The sequence below is a fragment of the Filicampus tigris genome, chromosome 1 (assembly GCF_054856515.1).
Source record: "Filicampus tigris isolate MCC_2025a chromosome 1, RoL_Ftig_1.0, whole genome shotgun sequence".
NCBI lineage: Eukaryota > Metazoa > Chordata > Actinopteri > Syngnathiformes > Syngnathidae > Filicampus > Filicampus tigris.
The window spans coordinates 13,796,519-13,807,939 of NC_141217.1; the positions used below are offsets into that span (position 1 = coordinate 13,796,519).

At 39.5% G+C, this 11,421-nt stretch overlaps 1 protein-coding gene across 1 annotated transcript; it reads right to left on the reverse strand.

Annotated features, from left to right (window-relative positions):
* Positions 1 to 490: 490 nt before the first annotated feature.
* On the reverse strand, positions 491 to 8,017 carry urp2 (urotensin II-related peptide). Its single transcript, XM_086038034.1, has 5 exons — positions 7,603 to 8,017; positions 4,997 to 5,302; positions 3,763 to 3,797; positions 2,091 to 2,235; positions 491 to 1,035 (listed from the first exon to the last, which is right to left on the reverse strand). Exons 1-5 carry the CDS (start codon positions 7,700 to 7,702, stop codon positions 1,004 to 1,006), a joined length of 618 nt encoding a protein of 205 aa, XP_085894160.1. The 5' UTR covers positions 7,703 to 8,017; the 3' UTR covers positions 491 to 1,003.
* Positions 8,018 to 11,421: the final 3,404 nt, after the last annotated feature.

An 11,421-nucleotide genomic window follows, 5' to 3' on the forward strand; every position in this document is an offset into this window, starting at 1 on the left:
GGACCAAATTCATCTTGTGTAATTTGTTTGATGTGAATAATGATTTCCAAATTTCCAATGTTTCAGACTAGAGGTATAACAATTAATCGACAGCTAATCGATTACTACATTAACTGAATTACTTTTGATAACTGATTAAGCATTTTGATCATTAATTCATAAGTATTACTAACTGTATTGCTATGTTACATAGTGTATTATTGTTATTATAGTATTGTAAAAAATTTGATAAAGAAAAAAAAAAGAGGTCAGAACTGCAAGACACATTGCGTCATGCCAGCCAATCAGTATAGAGAATGTACTTACCGGTACTATGAAAAATGATCAATTTGGTCTGTGGGAGCAGGATTGGTGCACTTTCACTGATGATCCATATTGCCTTTTTTTTAGCTTGTTGTTAGTCAACTGACTGAGCTCACTAAGTAATTATCCAAATTCAGCAAAAACTGAAGTAAAAGAAAAAGTCAATAAAACATCAAATCGGGTTATGTTGTTGCAGTTGGCATGTTGCAGAAGAACTTTATTTAAAGAAGGCATACACATAAAAAACAATGTGCATCTGTCTGTAGGCGGACGGGGGCGGTATTAAACGAGGATTTTTTTTTTCATGTGCTTAGCCTTGAGCACACATCGTCTTCTTTGATCAGTCAGTTTTGTTAATTAACGAGTTGGATGAAAAGGTCTAAGTTGGTGTTGGCGCCGCTGTGGTGGCCTGCTGATGTCCGAGCAACTGTTGCCTAGCACGTAGAGGTCAAACGCGAGCCCAGAGGATAGGTATGGAAACCGCTGGCCCGGATGGATGCGTGGAGAAAAGTGGCTGAATCGAAATTTGGGATAAGCTAGGAGACACCTTGGTAAAGCAATAGTTCACTTTTTTTTTTTTTTTTAAATAAAGTAACTAGGACAAAGCAGAGGCCATGACGTTGGATTGATGGATGGATGCATAGAGGAGAGGAGATGGCAAAAGGAGTCTCACAAGTGGTTAACTCTGGGGGGCCGGAACTCAGTTCTGGGAGCAGTACTTCCAGAAACACACTGTTGAAGAAAAAAAAAATAATGATAATAAAAAAAAAACTTGCAAGTAACAGAAGCGACAATAACATATTTTGTTAGCATCAGCAAACCTTTAGCTTCCAAACGTGTTTTTTTTTTTGTTTACTACAGAGCTACTGAAAAGTTGACTACTTTATGTTTTGTTTAATTTGCAGTGCTACCTTTAGATAGCCTAACCTAACTTATGGGTTTTTCGAGTTACGAGCCGCCGTTTATTTTTTGCTTTGACTCAGTTCAACTCACCTCACAAAAAGCAGCACCTTTGCAGATATTGAACAGTTCATTAAAAAAAGAGGCTTCAAACTGTTTGATGCCACTCCTAGTTGAATTTTACTGTCAAAGTGAACATAAAACAAAGAGAATTCTGCGTTAACTTTAAACAACTACAACTTTGCCTTAAAGTCAGCCTATAATGCTAGCAAACAGCAAAACGCAACAGACATGCTAATGTTAGCATCAATAGCGTGTGCATTTTACTGACTTCTCGTTTGTGTCTGTATGACTGTATTACACTGCCCCTTGGTGGCCAAGGTGGGCACACCAGAAGGAGCAGCAATCCAATGAATTGGATTGCAGCATTAAATCATGATGCACAAACTATTTTCTTCTTCACATACTAATGGGTTATGTTATTACTCTGTTTTTATAAAGTACAAATTAAAGAGTGGTATTTTTACTTATTGCTTTTTGGAGGGAGGCTCAAACAGAGTAATGGTATTTCCATTCATTTCAACGGTGCAAGGGTTGAGATACAATTGTCCTGAGGTGCAAGCATGGTCACGGAACCAAATAAACTCGTATCTCAAGGTACCACTGCATTATATTAATTCTGGATTTGGATGAAACTTTTCTATTTAGTTATTGTGACTCACATATTGGTTTTCCAAATTATAAATACATTATAGCTGTGTTCTTTTCACTGTTAGGAGCAGGACTATATGGAATAATACCAGAGCAGCGTATTGATTCACGCACGCACGCACACACACACACACACACACCCATACATCCTTAAGCAAAGTTGAAACCCTTGTTACCTCTTTTGTTGGTCTTCTTGGATTGCGGTGGAAGTGACTTGCGGAAGGTGCGGCCGGTAAGGCTGGGGACGACGACGCCAACACTCGCTCCGGATGCGGTGCTATCAGTGGCTGCTGGGGGGGCCGTGGTCAACATCACTGCAGCCTCATCATAAGACCATGAAAGACAATTTAAAAAAAGAAAAAGGAAGGTTGTAGTACAACTGGGTCTTGTGAACTTGGTTGACCTCTGTTAATTTGGATCAGTCCCAGACTTTCAATAACACACAACTACCTATGATACCCAGGATAGACATACAGTACATATTATACAGGGACATTATATGGAAAGTTGATTTTTTTTGGGGGGGGGGGGGGGGGGGGGGTGCTTGCTTACAAATAGTGTGTGTGTGGTGCACATCTACTCATGTGTAAAATTAGATAATCAAGTACAACTTTTGCTAGCTGATTATTTTGGAAAAAGTGTCTGTGAGTGGGCTTTTCTTAATTCGCCAGATTGTGATGCCACAGTTGGCTTATTAACATAATACCATCAGATCTGTGGAAAGTCTAACAGAAAAAAAGGGAGATAATAAATTAACAATAGTTTATCAGAAGACTCGCAAATCTGAATATCTTAATCATGCTTGACAAAAATGTGTGCAATTTATTTTAAATTGTAATTTACACTGGCCCACAAGTTTGTTTTCACCTTTTTTTTAAATCAGAGATATAAGTAACATATTCAGATAAATGTTTGCACCAATTCTAAATCTGCCATCCAGAAAAGCGCTACATAAAACTCATGCATTATTATTATTATTATTATTAATACAAGAATATAAAATGTAATATAGAATTATATTTAATAAATTCTAGGAATTAAGTGGCCAGGTTCAGCAACAGGTGGATTTTTTTTCAGAAATGTCACAGCAAAAATGGATAAAATCCGTTAGAAATCAAATGTAGAACAAAAAAATTAAAATCTCTGAAAAACCTGATATGCTTGAAAAAAAATTGATATTTTTAAAATCAGTGTCAAAAATATGTTCAGGGACACAAAAATCCCTCACTGATTTAAAAATATAAAATATAAAATTTGTTGTTGACAAGTTATCTGCCTTGTTGCTTTAAAGCTCCATTTACACGATGTTCACAGCAAACAGACTAGCATCTTTCCAACAATTACTTGTCATTTGAACATTTTCTGTCCACAGCAGGACTCAAACGTATGACCCTCGGGCTCTAAAGCCCTTGCACTTACAGATGCGTTTAAGAGAAGCTTGTTGCCTCCACCAAACGGCCATCACACATGACTACTTAATGACTGGCTAGCTTTTAGCGTGCTAATTGGCAGACGGATTTCCTAGAAACTTTGTAGGGGGGTGGTGCATGGGTCTGGTGTGTTTGGCTACTGTGGTTGCTCTGATTGTACTCTAATTCAGTATACACTTCCCTTCTCTGGCAGTTTGGAAGAGATGAGCCAGAGACCAGCCCAACTAATCGCGTGCATACATGCATGCAATGTTGACATGTCATACAATTATATTATTGCATTAGTTCCTTGTAAGTATATCACGCTAGCCACCGCTATTTATATTATGAATCATTTGTAACGACTCAAAATTGTCCTGTGACTCTGAACTGGTTATTCGGTATAGAAAATAGATTGATAACATTAAAAGGGACTTACCATTTTATTTTTTCGGCCTGAATTTCTGGCACTTGCTGAAAAGGAAAGAACAACAACACAAATCTAATGTAAAGTTATTGTTGACATTATCATGCAGTTAATTCCGTATCATCCCCAGTAGGACAATTTCAATAGTTTGAAGCGAATAAATTGTAGTGAATGTACTGTATACGGAAACTTTACAAAATGTGTCAGAAAGGTTCCAGGACGAGTATCACAAAAATGACATTTCAAATCTAAACTACAAATCTTTCCTTTGGAAGTAATCCCTCTGGAGTCTTTGGCACTTTCTCAAGAATCTCTGTCTCGCATTCATGCACTCCTGGAAGGATTCTTCCGGGATCCTCCACAGCCTCTTTGTCACAGCCATCTTGATTTTGTCCACATCCATAAAAAATAAAAGGTCCCCTAGATGACTCCCTCGAGCTTTGGTAAGAGGAAAAGAAAAATCACACGGAGCCAGTTCGGGTGAGCAGGGAGGCTGCTCGAGTCAATTGAAGTTCATCTACGCCAGGGACTGTCAGCAGCTGCGAGTGGTCCTGTCACAGAAGTGTCATTTCTTCTCGCCCACTGAATGAAGCAAAAGCCTAATGGATATTTTTGTAGACGCCCTGGAATGTTCTGACACACCTCGTATATCTTCCAACCGTGCATGAATTATCATGCTTGATCTAAATTACAATTAGGATTTACGATTAGAATCATATTAGCAGTGTGCTCCATTGTAGAGATCTTTATTATAGAAATAAATGATCAGTAACATTATAGTTGAAATCAACCCAAACATATTTTTTTCAAAAATGTGTTCCCAGCAGGCCCACTAGTTGAAACACGGCATTCTGATTAATTTTGCATTTGTGGAATATGAGTTAAGCAGCAAAATCCATCTGTTTTTAGCCATCTCAGGAGGCGGCCATTTTGTCACTTCTGTCGTGTGAAAATGACATCACAACTCCTCAGGGCTCAGGTATCGACCAATCATGGCTCAGCTTCAGAAAACAGGTTAGCCGTGATTGGTCATTGGATTGGATTAACTCTTATTCCACAAACGCAATATTTATCAGAATGCCTTGTTTCAACTAGTGGGCTTGCATAGAACATATACTTGAGAAAAATATGTTTGGGTTGACTTCCGCTTTAATAGTTCCATTATTATCTCCCCCTTCCCCAAAAAGACGAGTCCTCAAGGTTTTCAAATGTGGATCAGAGCTACAGAAAGTATGCGAATGCTAACCTCTTGGCAGGAAGGTGATCCTTGCGCTCAGCGTACTGTTGAACGTCCGCTGCATCCCCTCGAGGACCGAGATCATCTTACGTATCTGGACCCGCTTCTCTGAACCGTCTGTCCCTGGATGGTACCTCATGCCAGCCGTGAACGTCCTCGAGGTGGTTCGGTCTCCTCGTCTCGTTCCTTCCGCCCCGGACGCTCTTCTGTTCAGACGCCACTGTTTGAGGAACTCGCTTTGACCAAGTGCGGAAGACCTTGGGGGTGCAGCTGACAAATGAAAACCAGTGGGAATATTTGGAGGTTTCATGGGACCTAGGGAAACAGAAATGGCCAAGAAGTCATTGCCAGGGCTGATTTGCTGTCTTGTCACTGCAAGAATCATGTAGATTTTGTTTAAAAAATCCTGCAATCAAGCTAGATGTTGCTAATCTGCAACCAAGCTAGGTGCCTCGAGATACAAGTTTAATTTGTTCAGCGACCACCCATTACTGTTCATTGACAAATCTCAACTCGTTTGAGCTCGTCAATATGGCACTAATATTAGTTGTTCTTTGCAGAGGATAAATGATATATGACTGTGAGTACTGTTATAATATCTGTCAAAATTTGTTGATGCGCTGCTTGAGTTCAATTTGTTATTGGTTAACGCACCGACACACAGATGCTATTTAGCATAGCATTAAGCTAGTGGACTGAAAGGCTAAGCTATGTGGTTGTTTGAAGCAGCTTGGGTTCTGCCCAGAACAAAGAGATCAGAACCTATTACTCCAGTCCTAAAGGCTTTACGCAGGCTACCAGTCTGCTGTAGAATATATTTTAGAATTATGCTACTAGTTTATTAATCGCTGAATGGTTTAGGTTCTGTTTATATGAAAGAAATGCTGATTGAATATAAAACCAGTAGGGCTCTGAGATTGATTGGTGGAGCCCAGAGTTCAAAGTAAACATGATGAAAGTGCATTTAGCTGTTATGCTGCACACAAATGGGATAAACTGCAGACTGAAGGGAATTCAGCCCCAAATGTAAATGTTTTTAAAGGTCTTTCAAAGTATTTATAAGATAATTTCCATGCCATGTTCGTTCTTTTAGCCATTTTAATAAGCTACTTGTATGTGTTTACTTTGCCTTTAAATACCTTTAACTCTTTTGATTACAAATTATTTTAACTGTTGTACTTTTAATTTTGTGAAGCACATTGAGTTAACTTGTGTATGAAATGTGCTACTTGAATAGAGCTGCCTTGCTTTGCCTTTAAATACACTTAATGTCATTCTTTTTCTGTTTAGTTTGGCAGTGGCCAGCAGCTTGAACAACGGCTCCTATCATGAAAAACACGTACGTCAAGTCACTCGTATCTTAGAAGTCAACCCAAACATATTTTTTTCAAGAATATGTTCTATGCAAGCCCACTAGTTGAAACAAGGCATTCTGATATACACGTATATTGCGTTTGTGGAATAAGAGTTTATCCACTCGTTTTTAGCCATCTCCCGGGGCGGCCATTTTGTCACTTCTGTCGACTGAAAATGACATTGCAACTGCTCAGGTAACAACCAATCACGGCTGACCTGTTTTCTGAAGGTGAGCTACGATTAATCGTTATCTGAGCCCTAAGGGTGTGTGATGTCATTTTCAGTCAAAAGAAGTGACAAAATGGCGGCCCCCTGAGATGGCTAAAAAGGGTTCGATTTTGCTGCTTATCTCATATTCCACAAACGCAATATTAATCAGAATGCCGTGTTTCAACTAGTGGGCCTGCTGGGAACATATTCTTGGAAAAGAATTTGGGGGGGTTGATATCCACTTTAAGGCATCACTGTATAATCACACTGTACTTTGCCTTTCGCTCAATGTTAGCAAGGATCGACTCCAGCTTTCTGTGATCCAGAACAGCATAAGCGGTATAGAAACCGTATGGATGGCTCATAAACACACAGCTCTCCCTCACCGCAAGATTCCTTGTCACCTTCGTGCAAAACTGTCCAGCGTTCTTTCTTGGACGGATTTCTCAGTTTCTTCCCCACCTGGTCCTGATCTATCTCCCGTCACGATCGCCTGGCCTGTTTGAGAACATCTTCTGCCGTTGCCTCACCTGGATTGGACGCCCTCAAGTAACCCGGACTCAGTAAGTGAAAGGCTTCCTTCCTGACACTACTACTCTGCACATCCGCTCGACTTCCCCGGATGGAAATGCTGACTGTTGCACAGCGCCACAGAGACTCAGCCGCCACACTTTCGATTGGAATTTTCTGCCTCGTGCCAAAGTAATCTTACTGCTCCAAAGAACCATAAAAGTTATCACCCAACTTCATCCATTTGTGTTGTCAAAAACAAGTCTGCTGTAGCGATACAAAAATATCTCTTCCAAGGCGGCTTAGCCGTGAATATATTTCTGTTCTTTCATAACAAACGTTGAAGAATTCAATGCTATTCATTTGTCTCAAGATACTTCACTTAGCTGGAGTCAAAGATCAAATCAGAACAGGAATCAACAAGCTCAAATCTGCTTTTGAATCAAGTACACTGGAAAAGATGAGTCATACGAAAACAAAAACAAGTTTGATGATTAGCTAGCATTCAGTGAAAGTGAATTTAGCAAAAGCTTCTTTACCTCTCTCTGTTGGTGCTGCCCGGACTTGAGTCGTGATAATCAGCATCATGAGGGGAATGAACGGCAACTTTACAGCTCGACAAAGCATTGTTGATCTCATTGATGACTTGGGAAGGCCGAAAACTGAAGAAAGGATTGAAGGTTTGTTTTTTCTTTGGGTTCTTTGGTTTTGTCTTATTTTGAAGACGGTCCATCGGTCAGCATCATTTTGTGTGTGTTTTCAATATGGATTTCCCCCCCAAAAAATATCGATAAAAAATGAAGGTAGTATTTCAACCAAGATTTGGTGCTCGTCTAGGCAGCAAATGATTTAAATATATTTCTTGTTGTCTAAATGAATCTTTTATTGCTGGTTCAAGTTTCGGGGATGCGCCTCTTAAAGAAGAAGGCTTGTCAAGAGTTTGTCGGCGGCTCTCGTCTCCCTGAGCCTCTTCGACAAACGTGCCTTTTTTAAATTGTACGTTGGGACAACCGAGCGGTAAATCTGGGTCCACCAATCAGCTCAAGTTGCTCCGCCTCTTGCTTCTCAATAGATTGGTGACATTTGGGGACTTTGGCAGCCAGCTTTGAGATCCAATATCGTTTTGTAAATGTGTGTTTAGGCTTTAGTGTGTGTGTGGCTTTGGGCTGTAGAAGCAGTGATTAGTTAGTTCTTAATATGTTTGCACAGGACCACAGTAACAGAAAGACCCTCTGACGCATGAGGGGGCACGCACACACACACACACACGCACACACAGCAAATACGAATACAGTACATTCAAACTGTTAAAACACAACTTGTACACAAATGCACACTATCCAGGGTTCGTTTGAAACTTGGATGAAAGTTCCTCTTTCACCTCACAACACACACACAGTCAAACACACACGCACACACGCATACGCGCGCACACACACGCACACACAAAGTAAAACAAGAAGTGTGATGCACATCAGAGGGCAACTTGTCCAAAAGACACAAAAGACAGGAAAGTGTGACTCTTTGTGCTGATTAATGTCACAGATAGGAATTTGAAGCAAGTGACGATCTTGGTTCCCAAAATAAGCATGCCCCTCGGATGAAAAAAAGATAAATGATTTTGATAAATTGAACATACGTATGCGAGCGTGTGTGTGTGTGCACATGCGTGCGTGCATGTGTCAGTTGCTGGGGGAAGAGAATTTTGCTTGTGAACATCCACTCATTCATTCGTTGCACTCTGAAAAGAAAGCGGGGTGGGGGTGGGGAGATGGGTTGCGTCTACAGGTTTTAAAATTTGAATAGTTTTTAAAAATGCTACCAAATAAAAACGTGGGTCAGTGGACACAAATTCAATGTGTTCCGTTTATATTTCTGTTGCGTCACAACTGCAAATTCAAGATGGAGCAGGTCCAGGACCGCACTCCTTAAACATTGAAGTATAATTATACTTTGATTTTATTTATTTAGTATTTTCAAACAACGTATGTCTTGTCGGTGGTGTGTGAAATTTAGAAGTGTTGTTAAAAAGGAAATCAAACATATTTTTTTTCAAAAACACACACACACACACACACACACCCTAATAGCACTACTAGTCCTGGAAATGGATGTGGCTTTGTCTAACACATTTCTTATGAATACATACAGTCGCTAAATGTTTGAGCCATGAAAACATATCTGTATGAGCCCTGTGGTGGCTTCCCATCGGGTTGATCACGTGGCTTTTCCACGGCGCAACAATGAGGTGCTCTAAAGCGGCCACGCCAGCCCGAATAATCTCTTCACACGGTGGCCACCAGGAATACTTACTTAAAAAAAGGTGCAGGCAAAGGTATGGAACTAGAGAGGGGGGAAACTGCAAGGGTACCATGCTTGCAGTCAATAGTTGAAGTGCTGGAGCAGTGTGAAATTTGTGTCTAGTTTAGTGTCAAAAAGATTTCGAGCAAGTCCCAGTTTTACTGTAGCAAAAAATCGAGCCAAGTCAAGTGCAAAATTCAGTCACAAAATTGTTGCACATTAGCCACTTTGCATGAATTAATGTACAGTACTTTCTTTATTTACCTATACTAACATATTCACACTTCACATTTGTCCCAAATTAGCCACCGTGGTGTCTCGCGTGATCATCGTGTTTGGCCGGTTAACTACCTGTTTTTGTCTGTTTTGTAGTAACAAATGAAGCTATATGTAGTAGTTGCTGTGTCATTTATCTTGGGTTTGTAAGCCATTGGCATTTTCTGTTTGTTAATTAGATCAACAGTCAGAAAAAAGTACAAGTCCCAAAATGCAAATGTCCAACTCTCTCCTTACATGATGGTTGCCAAGTTCGAGTCAAGTCATGTGACTCGATTTGTAACTAATCAAACTTGCTATTAATCATATGAATTAGTAAATTATGCAAATAATAGGCTAGGCTACCGGACTCAGGGGATGGTGGAAAGATTCAGTGCGAGCATAAAAGCTAAAATGGGAGCTCCACTGAACTGCGATGAAGTTTTTCAACACGAGTATGTAGTCTCTGGAAAGTAATACAAATTGTTTTTTATAATCTTGGCATTCAACACCAAAGTCTGATTATTAATTTTGAATCGGACTAATTTGGTTGAGTTTCTGTAAAAGGCAATTATGAATGAATCAACCTAAACCTAACCTAAAAAAGGTTTAACTCAAAATATTGTTATATAATAATATTGGGTATTATTATTTATACCCCAAATATTTAATAAGGGGGGCAAATCATTTTTCACATTTTCCCATACCATATAATTGTATTTATCTCGTGTAAGAGACACACATATGCCGTTATAAACGCATAGATAAAGCGAAGCCGAGACACCCGCACCACGCCCATACACACTCCCACCACAAGAGGCCAGTATTGTTCTTTCTAAAGCCCAACCGCGGACAGCCACGGAGTTTAAAACAGAAGCAAAACCACTTAATTGATTTCATTTTGTTTGATTATAAATATAAACTGCCTTTCTTCATCATATTTTCATTTAATTAACGTAACCCTTTGATTTAATTACGTACACACTCCGTATTTAACTAGAAGCACAGATTAGGCCTACTACCGTAAAAAGAACAGAAAATACAAGTCAAACTACAAGTACTTATTCAACTCATGTGCTTAATTAAAAGCAAAACATGCACACTTTAAAATTTGCTTTACTTAGGTACAAAAGATCTCAACCTTGGTTGACTTGATTTTCATCTTTTTTGTAATGAGCGCATTTTGACCAAGTAATAATTACAAAGTACATAAATCTGTTTTCTAAAATAAATACTCAAGTAGTTTGTATCGACACCGGGAAAATCTACTTAATTATTTAGACTTCAATACTTCTCTCCAATGATAATACCTGACCACATTTTATTGTAAATTCTTAATGTCTTGTCTGGTTATAAATTTGGGTTGGCCAAAATTGGCCTTCTTCTTTGTCCAGGACAGACTTCCCAAAAAGGACAATTAAGTTCATCCTTATCGTTATAATCTAGTGTCCCGTCAAAAAAATGTGTTTTGTCTGAGGGGGAAAAATGTATTTCGAAAGAAAAAAAAAAAGAAAAAAAGAATACAAGCAAAAAAAGAAGAGGGTATGTGATAAGACTCAAAGGATGGCAGGCCAAGTGATGGCGAGGAAGAAGAGAGCACCCTTGGGAAACAGAAAAACGGAAGGTCACAAATGAAGAGTGTGTGTGTGTGTAGGTGTGTGTGCGTGTGAGAGAAAGAATGAGACTGAGCGGGTGAGTGATTTGTTTTCAGTGAAAGGTGAGGCCACTTAGCCACGGCGTGCAGCTACCGCGGAATCTATTACAGCGTGTCAAAGGAAACACGAGAAGGGCACAGCCCGTGC